Source organism: Gymnogyps californianus, chromosome 8 (assembly GCF_018139145.2).
Source record: "Gymnogyps californianus isolate 813 chromosome 8, ASM1813914v2, whole genome shotgun sequence".
NCBI classification, from domain to species: Eukaryota; Metazoa; Chordata; class Aves; order Accipitriformes; family Cathartidae; genus Gymnogyps; species Gymnogyps californianus.
This window is the reverse complement of record NC_059478.1, coordinates 30658645-30673568: the sequence shown is the minus strand read 5'-3', so window position 1 is coordinate 30673568 and position 14924 is coordinate 30658645. Positions and strand designations below refer to the sequence as shown.

The window sequence follows — 14924 nt, the reverse complement described above, 5'->3', positions numbered from 1 at the left end:
TCCCCACACACCCACACACCGGCAGGGTACGAGAGGAAGGATGTTGGGGGTTTAATCAGGGGTTTAATAACTTCAGGATGGGGTCTGCGTGCCTGTCCAGTCAGTACCTGGATAACAATGACCTCCTCCTTGCAGCGCGGCAAGGCAGGCGTTGTGTCCCGTTGATGGGTCTTGAGGGTTGGCCTCTGCGAGTCCTGGTTTTTCCCTTCCACTTGGTTTCATCGCTCGTTCACCTCTGGCGATCTTCCCTACCCCAAATCCTGCAGCTGTGACACGTAGGAAGGGCTTTGGTGGTGGCCTGACCTCATTGCGGGGTGCTGTCTTCCATGAACCGGTGGTGGGAGGTGGCTGCTGCCCCAGGTGCAGTTTGTGTTCGCACAGACAGAGTTAGCCACCTCAGAAGCAAAAATAAGTCAAGTTTCACACGTGGGGAGGACTTCTGCTAAAGGAGTTTGATGCTACAGTTGGACCACAGAGGTTTGTCTTCTCTGCTGTGGTGGGACATGGATGGAGAAGGCAGTTTTGTTGGGAGGGTTGTCCTGAGGTGCTGTGACCTCTTCCAGCCAAGGTTCGCCGGGCAGTAGGGGCAGGGGCTGGTTGCCTTCAGCTCCTGGAGAATACATGGTGGTGTAAAGGGTGGGACTTCGTTTCCCCGGGCGCAGCGGCTGGAGAGGAGAGGCTGGCAGGAGGCTGTTGGTTTAAATCCGCTCGGCTCCATCTCGCCGCCGAACCGTTCAAATTAAAAAAAAAAAAAAAGAGAAAAAAAACCCACCCTCTTACTTTATTTACATTGCACTCAAGTTTCTGCCATACAAAAGATTTGCAGGTGCAAATATGTCCTGCCTTCATTAACTTCCCCTCCCTTTTTAATTTATGTGATTTCAATTTTCCTTCCCTGTACTGTTAATTAGGGGACCCTCTAATCAGTACCATTATCACAGTGGTATTCATGTTTAGGAAAGCTGCTAAACAAATGCTTGCAAAATTGCTAAATGGCTAATTAATGTCTGTTAATTAAGAAAATTGCTCATGGTAACAAACCATGCCATTGCTGGCAGCAGCTAGAAGGCGAACACTTGTTGAAATTAGTAACGAGGCAGGTAGAGAACATCTGCTCCGGCGCTGGTCCTGGAGCCTGCCGTCGCTTCCCATCACCTACTGACAAAGCTCGTTTGCTTTCTCTACCAATTACACCTCCTTTGACTCAAAAAATACTTTTTTTTTTTTTCCTTACGTTAACACGCACCGGTATATTCTTGCACCGAGCTCGCGGTTTTTCCAAGCAAATTTTCATTTTGTGCTTTTAAGGAAAATTTAAAAAAAAACAAAAAGTGGGCGTTCGAGCCCAAAATGTCAGCGGCTGCTGCATTGCAGCCTTAAACCTGCACCAACTAATCTCTCCTTTTTTCCCCTAGACATCCTTTCTTTGCTTGCAAGCCATTTTATTCGCATCCTTAGGGAAGCCACCTCGAGGAAGGATGTTGCATCCGTAGAGTCTGGCGATGCAGCCCCGGTTGTGCCGGCCAAACGCTGCCCAGGCGCGAGCTGGGACGTGCTCCTCGTCCTCTGCGCTCGCTCCAGCACCTCCAGTGAACCACAGTCAAAAACAAAAAACAACCCAGAGGTGTTTCCAACCTTTGGGATGAGAGAGGAAAAAATGATTTTTTTTTTTTGGTTTGGGGTTGGTTTTTTGTATTTCCCCCAACCTCTCTGATCCTCTCCTGCATATTTTTTCTTCCTCGTTGCACGCCCTTGCAAAGTGTTTCCCTGTGTGTTTATCATTGCAGACTTGGTTGAACTACCGGACCGTTTACCATCAATGTGGCTGCTGTATTTTGACAGATGTTCTGATTTTTAATTTTTTTTTTTTTTTTGCATATATCATTATTCATTGTTCAGCTACAAATGAATAGAAACTCAATTTAAAAGAGGAAAAAAAAAAGAAAAAAAAATTAAAATACGGGAGAACTGACTCCCCGACAAAACAGGTCCACCCGTCAATCCTTTTTTTAGCTCTTTCTGCGCTTTCATGTGCTAATCTATAACCTCCTTCTACTGTCTGACCTCACAGGGACCGCCTGGGTCACAGCCCTCGCCACACGCACAGCCTCCACCCCACAATCCTAACAGCATGATGGGACCCCACAGTCAGGTAAAGACACTAGCGATGGGTAGGGCTGTGAACCGGGACGTGCGCTCGATTTGCTTATTTTTTTTCCCTCTATAAGCATGCTGGGCAGCGGGTACCTGCTCCCCCGGGGAGCATCCCCCTGGGCACCCCAGCTCTGAAGCAAAATGTTGGTTTTTTTCCCTTTTTTTTTTTTTTTTTGGATGTGCAGTTGTCAATGGACTGAGAAGTTAATCGTGGGTATCAGACTGTTTTACCTTCCCAAGGTAGCCTGAGAAATTTAACTTGATGTGGGTTTTTAAGCTTCTGTTAGTAGCAGCAGTTGTAAAAAAAGTAACTTTAAGTCTTTCTTCTTTTTTTTTTCAGTACTTAGCATTGGGGGTTTTTTTGTGTGTGCGTGTCTGTATGTGCTTATTTGCCACTTTTTTTGATATATCTCTCTATATTTAAACTTGAACAGTATCTAACACTCAGGGTTTCCCATGCACTAATTTTAACAGCCTCACCTAGTATTGCCGATGTCAAACGCTCTCAAACAATAAATCTACACAGAAAATGTTAAAAACGGACTCCGGACATCTTTTTTTTTTTTTTTTTTTTTTTTCCTTTTGAAACTTAACTTTTTTAAAAAGGATGTCTCCAGAAAAAAAAAAAAAAACCAAACCAAAACCAAAAACAGTGTGTACAGTCTAACCGGCGTGCGTGGGGAGCGTGCTGCCTCCCCGCAGCTCGGCCCTGACCTCCCTTTTGTGTCCCCACAGCCGTTCATGTCACCGCGCTACGCCGGAGGTCCCCGGCCCCCCATCAGGATGGGCAACCAGGTACTGCGCTCCCGGGCTCCGCACTGGCAGGTTTCCTGGGGATGGCTTTTATTTGGGGAGGGGGACGAGGGCCACATGTCCTGCAGATGCTCCTTGGGTTCGGATGGCAAGCATCGCCTTCCTCGAGCATCCTCCGTTTTCTTGGTGCTGGAGCATCAAGTGTCACATAACCAGGTTCTGGGGGGGTTTTTTGAGGTTTGGATATAGCCAGGGTGTAAACGGCAGTGAGGCATGTGCTGCTTTTTATTTGTGGTGTTTTCAGCACGGCCGTGCCATGCTGCGGGCTCGCTGCCCGGCTGGATTTTCCCTGCAATCGCAGAAAATTAAAGTGATGGAGATAATCCTGGAGCTGGGTTGACCGAGCGCTTAGATCAGCGGTGGGGTCAAGCGGGGCAGGCCACTGCTGAATTTTTTGGGTTCGGTTTATCCTCTTATCCCAGCTTAAACAAGGGCAGTTTGTTTCTGGCCTTACGGACAGAGGCTTCCACCCCACGCGCTGCCTGAACGCGTGGCCTTTGGTTGAGGAATTCATCTCGTTCCCAACGATGCCGTGCAGATCCATAGGGTAATGACCGAACCAGAGGTTATTTGTCATTAAAGGGAAATTAAAGGAAACCTGTAATTCCTTTGAGTAGCAAAGGTGACTGTGCAAAAATTATCTTGGGAGCTTGTTTTTTTGGCTAACTATTATTTTTATATAGCTCTTGTTAGCAGAAAGAGCAGGATAGTCAGGAAATAGGATGTAGCAGCTTGCTTCGTGTTTGTGCTTGCTGGATTGGAGACTTGAATCTCTGGAAGTTGCAAAATGATGGTGAGACAGCTGAGATGTAGCTGAGAAAAACTCGGGGGGGGCTGATGTAGGACCCCCAAGCCCAGCTAAGCTGGAAGAGCCTCCCACTGAGGGCAATGGTGGCTGTTTTAGCAAGTATTAATTAACTGCACCTCCTCATGGGACAGTTTTAATGGGACCCCATCCTACTGTGGTCCCGGGCTCATCCCGAGCTCCACTGGAGGTGAGCACAGTGAGCTGGGGTGGGCAGGAGAGGCAGGGGACCGGTTTGGGGAGGCTGTTCTTGCAGCAGGGTCGAGCATCCAGGAGTGGGTAAAGTTAATTAGGATTTAATTTTTTTCCCCCAAACACCACGTATAAAACACAGGTTTGTAACTACCCGGAGCTCAGCGAGGTTATGGTCACATCCAGAGGGACAAGAGGAATAAATAGGCAGGTGGGAAGGTCAGGCAGCAGACGTGTAAATAGCCATCTCTACAACCCCCCTGGTTTATCTTCCTCCTGCTGCCAGCTTCCAGGCTGCAAAAAAATGGGGATTGGACAGATTCTGCCTCGGCGCGGCCATGTGCACCCAGTGCCTGCGCTGTGCCCCAGCAGTAGGATCTGTCTGTGTCGGCATTCAAATAAAAGGCAGCGCTGTAGCAAAACTGTTTACAGTTTGCTTCCCTCGGGCAGATGGTATCTATGTTTTTCTCCCCCTTTATCTGTTCGGAGCAGCCTTTGAACTTTAAATAGCCGCGTTGCCCGAGCAGAGCGTGGGTTTGGGGAGGGGGAGCATCCGCCTTCCCCTCTGCCTGCGTGGGGACGGGTCTGAACGCTGGTCTGCTGCAAATGGAGCATCTCCCCACCGGCAGCCGATGAATCGCTGTAACCTGCACAGTTTGGCCCTGGCGCTGCTTAAATACCGGGGAGCCGCGCTGCCCGTCTCCTTTCCCTGCCGGCTTTGACGCCTCTGCCCTGTGCAGCCCAGGCTTTCCCCTCGCTCCCCTAAAATACAGCAGCCTGACGGCACGCGGGCTGCAGGGAGAGGAGGAAATGCTGGCTCCTTGTTTGGTTTTTAGAGGGTGTTTGCGAAAGGAAAGGGGAGGCAAACGCCTGGAGGCTGTAGGAAGATGCCTGGGATGCGAGATGCAGTGGGATGCAGCGGGATGCAGCGGGATGCAGTGGGATGCGGGATGCTCGGGCAGCCGCAGGTTGTGCTGCGGCAGGAGGGGTGGTGCATCCCGGGGAGCACACCAAGGAGCCCCCTGAAAGCCTAAAGCCTCAACCCAAATCTACCTCTGTAGGCTGCCATGTTAGCAATTTTTTTTTTTTTAATCTTCCTCCCCATGTTTTCACAGCCCCCCGGCGCCGTTCCCGGTACACAGCCGTTGCTGCCCAATTCAATGGATCCCACGCGACAGCAAGGTAAACCCAGCGGAAGAGGGGTTGAACATTAACGTTTCTCGTTAGCTGTTAATTTGGGACCCGAAGTGGCTGCTGTGCCGCGTAACGCCCCTGCTTTCCTCCCAACAGGGCACCCTAACATGGGCGGCCCCATGCAAAGGATGAATCCTCCGCGAGGGATGGGCCCCATGGGTCCCGGTCCGCAGGTAAGCCCAGCGCCAAAGAGCATCTTGCAGCTCGGCAAACGCTGCGCACCATCAAAACAACCTCCTGGGGCTCAAAGGGCTGGGAGTTCCCCCCCCACACCCTGTCCCCCCATTAGTGTATAATGCGTTTTACATTAGTCTTGCATCTGGAAATCCCTCCTTTTAACATGAGTGAGGTCTTCAGAGCTCATTAAGGGTATTGCAACTTCCCTCCTGCCCTTCCGTCAAAGGGGATGGCACTTAGCGCCGCGCTGGAGCAGCCTTTGAGTGCATTACGCTGCCTGCCTGGGAAATAGTTACGACCCTAACAGCAGGAAGGGGGAAGGAGGCTTGCATTAAAAATAAATAAATAAAAAGAAATGGCAAAGATCCCTTTAGCAGGGGAATAAGGCTTTCCTCTGCGAGGTTCCCCTCCACCTGCCCCTCCTGCTGCCTGCTTGAGCTCTCTATTTCGGGAAAGGGGAGTAAACTCTTGAAATTAAGCAGATCTGGGTTAATATATGCTGTCTTTCCATTGATTCACTTTACGGAGTGGCTTGTTGTTGACTCACTCCTGTTTGTTCCTTCTACGAGACTTCAAAACCAGATTACCATATTTTGGTTGGAGGTTTATCCTCTCTGCATCGTCGCCTACGTTGAGTTTGTAGTGTGAGGATCAGAGTCTGTCAAGAGACGAGCGGATGCGCTGGAGTTTTGTTTTGTTTTTCCCCCAGAGACTGTTGAGATAAGCGAATATTGTGTAAAGAGGGAATTGTGTCATCTCTTTTTAACACCAGCCAGAGGATGCTGCTCAGGGATGCCCGTCTCCGCAGGCACCCGGATCCATCCTAGGGCAGGGGATAAAAAACCTGCACGAGCATCGTTTCACGGACAAGCCCTCCGATAGCACCGCTGCTCTGCTTAAAATCCTCCTTTCCTGGAGGACTGCACCCAAAAAAAATGGCATTTGTTAACGTGGCCTGCGCCAAGGAGAGCGGCGGCGGTTTGCCTGGGGGAGGCTGCTCGCTTCCCACTTGCAAAGCTCGCGGTGAAACTTGGAAGCCGCGAGCGCGTGTTCAGCGCCGCGTGGGATGGCGGCGGCTCTGGGAGCCGGCAGGAGTTGTGAAATGTTCAGAGCTTTATTTTTGACTCTGCCGTTCCCTGTGTACGTACACTAGGGAGAGGTTTTTTAAAAGGCAGCCTTCCCCTGGAGAAGCGCTGGGCTTCCCAATCTGGCACCCGCGGGGCGCTGCCTCCCCGCAGCCATCCAGGAACCAGCGCCTGTGCAGGCAACCACCAAAAATATCAAACCAAACCCAGCAGCCCCTTACACCTTGCATGCCCAGGGCTTTTTTTTTCTTCAGGCTTTGCATTAGGACCTTCCCAAATACTCCTTAAATTACTCCAAAGGGCTGCAGAGCATCCAGGCAGGACATCCCGGCGTCCTGACAACAGCTACTTATTACGCACTGAGGATGAATCATCCCTTAGAGCCGATCGCCGCTGCCTTTTTTCCTTTAATAGTTGCAGTTTTAGCTCTGCAGAAGCCAGGATGAGGTTTGCTGGTGCCTGTGTGAAGAGGGTTTGTAGCTCGCTGGATTTCAGCAGCATCTTGCCGGAGCTCGGCATGCAGGTCGCTCGGCACAGCTGCATTCCCTCCCCACCCTCCCTGAGCATCTTTCAGACGGCTTCGTTTTCCAGCCTTTCAGCTCCAATTAAAAACGCTGAGGGTTTTGTTTTTTTTTTTAAACAAGGGGTTTGATGCTGCTATTCAGTGTAAATGGCTGGAATTTCGATCAATTAAGGAATTGCCAGTAATTTGTTTGGGGAAAACCCTTTTCTGCCTCTTCAAAACAAACTTTGGCGATGCCCTCAGCAGAGCACTATGCTCTGGTGCATCCATAAATCCAGGGAAAAATCAACAGCGCTGAGGTATTGCACTTAAAATCCAGCTTGGAGTGCTCCGAGGGGCTGCGAAATAGAAAGCAGCCAGCCGTCCCCCCTCCTGCCCCGGCAATTTTTTCTCTAAATGGCAGAAATAGAGCCCAAAAAGATGCATCGCGGGGGGAAGGTGGGAGGGGAGAAGCAGCAGTGCGACCTAAATCCGGCTGCACGTCGCCTGGAGGGCACAGGGAGCAAAGCACAGACCAAATGGAGTGTGGCATTTGGGGGATTCCTCTTCCTTTGCTGCCTTGGGCTTGACTTTGTACTAGAGCTGGTTTTAGGAGATGAGGGACGCAGATCTGAGGCTCCCGGTCCCAGCTGGAGGCTAAGCCAGGGTGGAATAAGCCAGGAGAGGAGCCCCGACGGGCTGCCTGCCCTCGCCCGCTCCCGCGGCTGCAGACCCGCTCCGGGGGATATAGCAGAGAGCTGGAAAGCAACGGGAAAACAAGCCTGGCTTGGTTTTCCCTACTCCAGCCGTCATCCTGGGAGCAGGGGATGCTCCATCTCAGGGGGAGCTCGTGCAGCCTTTTCCGGACCTTATGCTGCAGCAATAACCTTGCAAGCAACACCTTCTTTTCTCCTCCTGCCCCTGTTTTCTCCTGCACATAAAGACAAACCCAAAAGGCTGTTGTTGGCGCCTGGGGGCTGTGAGCAGGTTTGTCTCCCAGAGCTGGGAGGGGGCTGTTTTCCCTCCACCAGCATGGCATCAGAGGCCAGGGGGGCACTTTGGGGCTCAGCCTGGCTCCCTTCCATATTCAGCTGTCTGTTTTTTTATAAACACAGTTGCTAATTGCCTCTACGTTCTTCATCATCTAATATTTTTTTTTAAAGCTCATTTTTGCAAACTAACCCTCTTGGCTTTTTGTTGGTTTGTTGTTGGGTTTTTTGCCTTCTCTTATCTTCTCCGGTTTCCCTTCCCGTTACGGTAGTCTGACCCTTGGTTATCGTTGCAGAACTACAGCAGCGGCATGAGACCTCCACCCAACTCCCTAGGTCCCGGCATGCCTGGAATTAACATGTAAGGCAAACCCTGCACCGGGAATGTTTGGCCGCCGACTCGGGCTTTGCGGGACCGTACGGATAAAAACACAACTTTTTTTTTTTTTTTTTTTCCCCCCCCTGTTTAATTTTGTCCCCAGGGGGCCGGGAGCCGGCAGACCATGGCCGAACCCCAGCAGTGCGAACTCAGTGAGTATCCCGCGGTCCTTGAAGCAAGAGCGGGGCTGGTCGGGGACCATCCCGCAAATGAGGCCATTCCCCGTTAGCTGAATCCTGCTAATGAGAGGGCGTTCCCCCAGCCTCTTGTTTAGGCGCTGCATCTAAAGCCTAAGCCCTGCTCCTCTACTGCTTTCCCTGCGGTGGGGTGCAGCTGTGGGGTCTGGTGGGCCCTGGGACCCCCATCCTGGCCGGGTTGGGGGGGCAGCGGGGGCTCTCAGCTGTGCCCTGCTGGGGTCCAGCCCACGGGAGCCCCTGTGCGCCCCATGGCTGAACCTGGCTCTCTTCTCTCTATAGATCCCATACTCTTCTTCATCGCCTGGTACATACGTGGTGAGTCCTCCTGCTCCATCTGTCCGTCCTGTCGTTGGGGTGCAGAGATGTTATGGCTCAGGGAGCTCATGCAGTTTGAGGGGGAATCGGTGCCGTGGGGAGGGCTGGGCTGGGTTTGGGGGTGCGAGTTCCGACTGGGGGAGGCGTTTGAAAATGTGGGGAGGTAGGCGATGCTTGTGTTTGCGTGGCTGACCCCTGCTTCGTCTCTCCACAGGGTCCGCCCGGCGGTGGCGGTCCTCCGGGGACACCCATCATGCCCAGTCCCGCAGGTACGAGCCCCCTGAGACCCCCCTCTCCGAGGCCAGCCCTCCCGGACTCCTGCCCCTTCCCCTGCCGGGAGACCCCCATCCCTGGGGCTGCGCCACCAAGCACGGGCAACCCCTGCCCAGCCGGCGATAACCAATTTATGTAGCTTTTGCCTTTCCGGGGAGCGAGCGGCGTGGGCTGCTTGGCTTCGGGATGGCATTTGGGGATGTTCCTATATCCCTTTATGGATTTGGATGCTGCGGGGCTCGGGGAGGTGAGGAGTGCTACACGGCGGGGAATTACCTCCCCGCACTTCCCAGCCAGGAGTTGAATTATTTTTCACAGTTGAATTTCTGTGATTAAAAACTTTGTGGATCTTCATTAAATACAAATTAGCCAGAAAATGGTCGTACTTAGAGGGAATTTTAGGTGATAAAATACAAAAGAATGAGTTCAAGTGGCATGAGTTTGTTTTAATTAAGAAATGAATTAATCACCCGACTTACTGGGCTTCACTGTTCCACAGATTCAACAAATTCAAGTGACAACATCTACACAATGATTAATCCAGTACCGCCTGCAGGCAGTCGATCGAATGTAAGTCTGCTTTCTAATAATTTACATATCAGATACCATAACAAATCATAATTAACTTCATCAGTTGAGAGTAAAGCAGTTTAATTGATTTCAGCCATTTGTTACAAAACAGAAATAAAACAAACCATCAAAAAGCGATTAACTCTTCGGTGACTTTGTTAATTTTTTATGCTCATTAAGAGAGCGGCGGTCCTGCTGCTCTGGCCGAGGTGGTGGCAGCTGTGTGCCCGGCGAGGTGCTGTGTTTTGCGGGATACGGGCAGACTTAAATCTCGTTAAATGCTTGGTTGGAGGGAGCCCTCTGCGCTGCCATGGGTCTGGGTCTGCCCGCACCCGCCTGGCCAAATTTTATAGGTGAATCCATAGGATCATGAGCCCCCAGATGCGCCCCGCAGCCTCGGGGGGTGGATGCATCCCTCCTCTTACCCCGCTCCCGAGGGATGGCTTGGGGAGGGGACGGTCCCCAGGAGCCACCGGGGCCGGGGCAGACGTGCGGGGTGGTTTTGTGGCTGATTTTGGTGTTGTCGCCTTTTTCTTCCGCAGTTCCCGATGGGCCCCGGCTCTGATGGCCCCATGGGCGGCATGGGCGGCATGGAGCCCCATCACATGAACGGATCGTTAGGTGAGCACCTGCACGGGGGGGGCTGCGGCTCGGGGAGCCCCGCCGTGCCTTCGCTCCCCGGGGATGCTGGGCAGAGCATCCCAGTGCCTGCTCCCGTCCCGGGGTCAGCCCCCAGATCGGACCAGTGCTCGAAGCAGAGCCTTTGGCTGGAAATCAGAAGGGGGGTCTGGGGGGGAGCAGGGCAGAGGGGCGCGGGGGCCATCGCTGCATGCTCAGTAAGGCTGTTCTCCTTTTGTGTCCCCCCTGTGCAGGGTCAGGAGACATAGATGGACTTCCAAAAGTAAGTGAGTTGCAGAGTGGGTGCGTGGGCCCCCCTTTTCTCGGCACTGGGGTGCCGGTGTGACCCCCAATGGATGGGGACGCATCAGGGGGACGTGACTGGGGCAGGCGGGGCTGCGTCCTGCCCCCACGGCATTTCGGGGGGCGCAGGGACCTCCTCACCACCTCTCCCCCCCTCCACCATCTCCCACAGAATTCTCCAAACAACATAAGTGGCATTAGCAATCCCCCGGGCACTCCAAGAGACGACGGGGAGCTGGGAGGCAACTTTCTCCATTCCTTCCAAAACGACAATGTGAGTGAGTGCCTCCCTGGGGACGGGGGGACGGTCCCCGGGGCGCCCCGGCACGGGGGCGAGTGGGCTTGGCGGTGGGTGCCTTTTGGACCTGGATTGTGCTGTGTGTGAGCTGCTCCGGGACGGAAAGTGGGGAGGAGGAAATACGCTGGTGGGTGCAAGCTTGGGTCCCTGGCGGGATGGGGGTGTACTGAGGGAGGGGAGAGGATCCTGCAGGATGGAGGGGAGAGGATCCCGCAGGATGGAGGGGAGAGGATCCCGCAGGATGGAGAGGAGCCGGTGCAGATGCAGCCAGCTGTGCTGGCTTGGCCAATTCAACGCGCTGTGCGTGGCTGGAGACATCCCTCCTCTTCTTCCTCTATTAGCAGCTTATACACGCGTGCATGTTAATTATTTGTTTTAAATTGCATCTCACGCCATGCTGTTCTGCTGATTTTCTCCCCGGAAAAGCGAGTTACAGAGCAGATGACGCCCTGATCAATTCGAGTCTCCAGCATATCCTCTCCTCCTGATTTATTAGATCCAATTAGGTTGCTGTATAGTTGTCATCAGCCTCCTTTTGCATCCCCCTTCGGTGTCTGGGGGTCTGGCCCGCCTGGTTTCTCACCCTGGCTCTGTCTCTCTTCCAGTATTCCCCCAGCATGACGATGAGTGTGTGATTTCCCTCCCCCTCCTCCTCTCCAGGATCAAGAGAGTCAGCTGCCGTTCGGAGGATCTCAACGAATTATGCAAGAAGAAGAAGAAGAAGAAGCTAGGTGTATGGGCAGGGAGACGCGTGGCGGGGGCCAAAACCCCAGGTTTAGTTTCATGCAATAAAAAGGCTGAACTTTTTATTCCATAAAACATGAAGGACAAAACTTAAAATATTTCAAGACAAGACAAGACCCTTCTTTGTGCAGAAGGGTTTATATATGTACATGACACTTCTTTTTGGAAACAAACGGAAGCCTCTAGCACCCAACTCCGATCTCTTTGCTTTGTTCTTTTAAATAAAGACAGAAACCGAACCTGTTGTATGTTTGTGCCGTGCGACACCAGGAAGCTAGTCTAGATATGAAATCTCATGTTGTCTCTGTTGTAGTCATTTTTTTAAATAAACTGGACAGTTTACAATGGTGGTTTTCGTTCAGAAGGCCTGTTTTTTTTTGTTTTGGGTTTTTTTTTCCCTTCTATTTTTGGTTTTTTTTTTGGTTCGTTTGCAGCACAACGCTTCCTCCTCCAGTTAACAAGATCTGCTTTGGGGAAGAGACTCCACCACCTCGTTACAAACTTGTTAACGCAGGTGACCCCTTCTAGGATCACATCCTCGAATGAATCGTGATCTTGCTCTCTGTGACTGTGGCATGCACTGTGTTAGTCTTTTCCCCCCCCATCTCTGAGTACAAGAAGAAATCTCTGTCCCTCCCTTCCCCAGAGTCCTTCAGCTGGTTCACTGCAAAAATTGATTTTTTTTATATATTTTTTTTTAAATCCACCGAAAGAAAGGGTTAATCTGACCTGGGACTTTGAAACTGTGATCTCCAGCTAACTTTGGGGTTTTGGGGGGGTTTTATTTGCTTTGGGGGTGTTCTGGGGGGTTTCTTTTCTTTAGAGATGTGCTCGTCAGGGGTTTCACTTATCTATGATTTGGAACTGGATGGAGATATTTTTTAAGGAATTCTTGTTGTTAAAATGTAACCTTGCTATTCTGTAGGCTCGCTCTGTAATAAGAAAATAAAAATTAATGGCAAGCGTCGAAGGCCCTTCCTTCTGGCGGGAGAGGAAGGGACGAGCCAAGGCGGCGGGTTGGGATCTCTGTACATGACACTACCCTGTAGTTTGGTCTTTGTTTTTCTCCAGCTCCCATTTCTGCTCCATGTATATCATATTCTGTAAAATATTCTCTCCCTTGGATTTGACCTTTGTGCGGATTATTGAAAGCATTGTATCTTGTTTCAGTGTTTTTTCTTACCTTGTAGTCTGGTTCGAAAATTACCGAGAGGGGAAAAAAAATAATTATTATACATTGTAGTTTGTGTACGATATTTGTTGATAATGTTTTATTAAAGGGATGTCTTTTTTCCGCACCCCTTCATTGAAATGTTTTTGGGGAACATTTGGCTTGTTTTTATTATTCTGACTGCAAGACATGAGATGACAAAACTTTTTTTTTTAGTGTGTAATACGAAATTTTTTTTTTTTTAATGTTTGCCTTCTTTTTCCTAAGCATTTTAATTGTGCTTTACCTGTAGAAAGTCGCTGGGGAGGGAGGGGTGGGTGGGATGGGGGGGGGGGGTCTGAGGGTGTCAGTCTCATAGTTACAGTCAGGTTAATATTTTCCAAGTAACGCTGAGAAATAACGAACGCAGATTTGTTGCATCGCAAATATACCCGGGGGCTCCCCAAGGGGTCAACTTTTTTTCCTTTTCCGCTTTACATCTTGTTCAGGTTTTTTTTTTTCTTTTTTTTTTTCTTTTTTTTTTTTTGTTCTGACGTGAGGAAATGAAAGGACTGGTTTTAATGTATTTTAAAATGAATAGCTAAATTATTGTCTTCATTGGTATGGGATGGTTTTTTGAATGAAACGGTTCTCCCCCCTTCTCTCCCCCCCCCAATGCTGTAATAAATATCAACATAAACATTTGATTTCGGTGCTCTGCAGTTTGTTCCTGGTGTTTGCTGCCAGACCCAGGGTGGGGGTTTTTTTTTCCAACCTTTATTTATCAAGGACCGAACCCCAGGTTTGGGATGCGGGAGCAGAGGTGATGCAGAGCTGAGGTGGCCAGCGCTGCGGGGGGTCTGGCTGAGGCTGGGAAGGTGGACAGGGATTTGACTGCAGTGTAGGACCCAGGGGACTGGGAGAGGCGTCATTTAACAATGCTCACTTGTTTTTTGGGTTTTTTTTTTTAAGCATTTTGAAAATGCAGCTTTTAGCTTAGGAAAATGGTCATTCTTGCTTGCACTGGGCTGAGGATGTGCTCGCCCGACCCTTGCCCTCCCTGCACCCAGCCTGCCTGGCTGCAGGCAGAAGGGGGCTTTCTGGGGCTAAAAAGGGGGGATTTTTTTTGCACCCTGTCCCCCAAGGTTTCCCTCTTAGAGGCCGGAGGAGTTGGGATGCTGGTGTGGCGATGGACGCTGGCGTCCCATGCAGCAGGTTACAGATCAGGGATGCCCCAGGAGAGGAGCTGGGTCCTGCTACCTCCAGTTGCTGGAATCCTGCACTGCTGGGAGGTAAGCAAGGGAGGGGAAGGGATGCAAGTGTCACCTTCAAAAATATATGTGTATATATATACACACATATATAGGCTTGCAATGGGGTCTGCTGACCCACTCCTTGAGCACGGGCTGGCTGTGGGGCAGGGTTGGTGCGTGCACCATTGCAGGATCAAACTCGACTCCGGGCTCTGCACCGGCTGCTGGAGATGGAGAAACCCTGGCAGGGCTGATCTGGCTCCCCGACAGGCAGCATCAGAGGCTGCTGCAGCATTTGGGGGGAGATTGGGGCTTTTTAGGTCTTTAGATGGGTGGTTGCAAGTGCCGGGTGCCTGAAACGCTCCCGGGAGCTGCTGTCTGAGACTTGTTCTCTGCCTTTGACTAGTTCAGGCAGGATACGGCTGGCTGTGATTGTTCAGCTTTTCTCCCTCCTTGCGGGAATGTTCAAGCGTGGGCTGCAGGCTCGGGGGGCTGCAGGCTCGGGGGGGTTGCGAGCCATCCTGGAGCTCTGCTGGTCCTGGGGGACGCTCCCACCCGGCACCCGCAGCCACGTCACTGCTGCAATTCCAAGAGCGAGCGCCGTGCGGTCACGGATGCTCGTGGAGCAGAAGGGCGAGGGGGCAACGCGTTGGATGTTTGCTGGGTTTGGGAACCACCCAGAAAAATCACCGTGCCTGCAGAGCCCATTAGCGTGTAATTAACGGCAGGGCCGAGGAGCAGAGCGCGTTTGCACCCTTTGCTACCTGTGCAGGTTTGCCTCTGGGTTAACGCCACACACATCCTTGTGCGGGGTCCGCAGCCCTGCCCTGATGCGGTTTTTGGTCCAGGCAACCACGTCCTTCTGTGCTTTGCAGAAAGTAGTGTGCAAGCGTTCTCCGTCATTTGGAAACGT

General features: G+C 51.5%; 1 protein-coding gene across 27 annotated transcripts in view; it reads left to right on the top strand.

Annotated features, from left to right (window-relative positions):
- Positions 1–11599, top strand: part of SSBP3 (single stranded DNA binding protein 3) — a 54859-nt gene extending 43260 nt beyond the window's left edge. For 5 of the 27 annotated variants that reach the window (XM_050901411.1, XM_050901423.1, XM_050901406.1 and 2 more), the window contains 12 exons: positions 2890–2949; positions 5080–5146; positions 5255–5331; positions 8208–8272; positions 8394–8442; positions 8767–8802; positions 9017–9071; positions 9575–9645; positions 10188–10266; positions 10518–10546; positions 10739–10840; positions 11470–11599. In XM_050901411.1, the coding sequence (XP_050757368.1) occupies positions 2890–2949; positions 5080–5146; positions 5255–5331; positions 8208–8272; positions 8394–8442; positions 8767–8802; positions 9017–9071; positions 9575–9645; positions 10188–10266; positions 10518–10546; positions 10739–10840; positions 11470–11499 (720 nt within the window). In that variant the 3' untranslated portion in view covers positions 11500–11599. Of the gene's footprint in view, positions 1–2071; positions 2153–2889; positions 2950–5079; positions 5147–5254; positions 5332–8183; positions 8273–8393; positions 8443–8766; positions 8803–9016; positions 9072–9574; positions 9646–10187; positions 10267–10517; positions 10547–10738; positions 10845–11111; positions 11120–11469 lie in introns of all 27 variants that reach the window. The other 22 variants (XM_050901400.1, XM_050901402.1, XM_050901414.1 and 19 more) reach the window with 18 other exon arrangements.
- The last annotated feature ends 3325 nt before the right edge of the window (positions 11600–14924 follow it).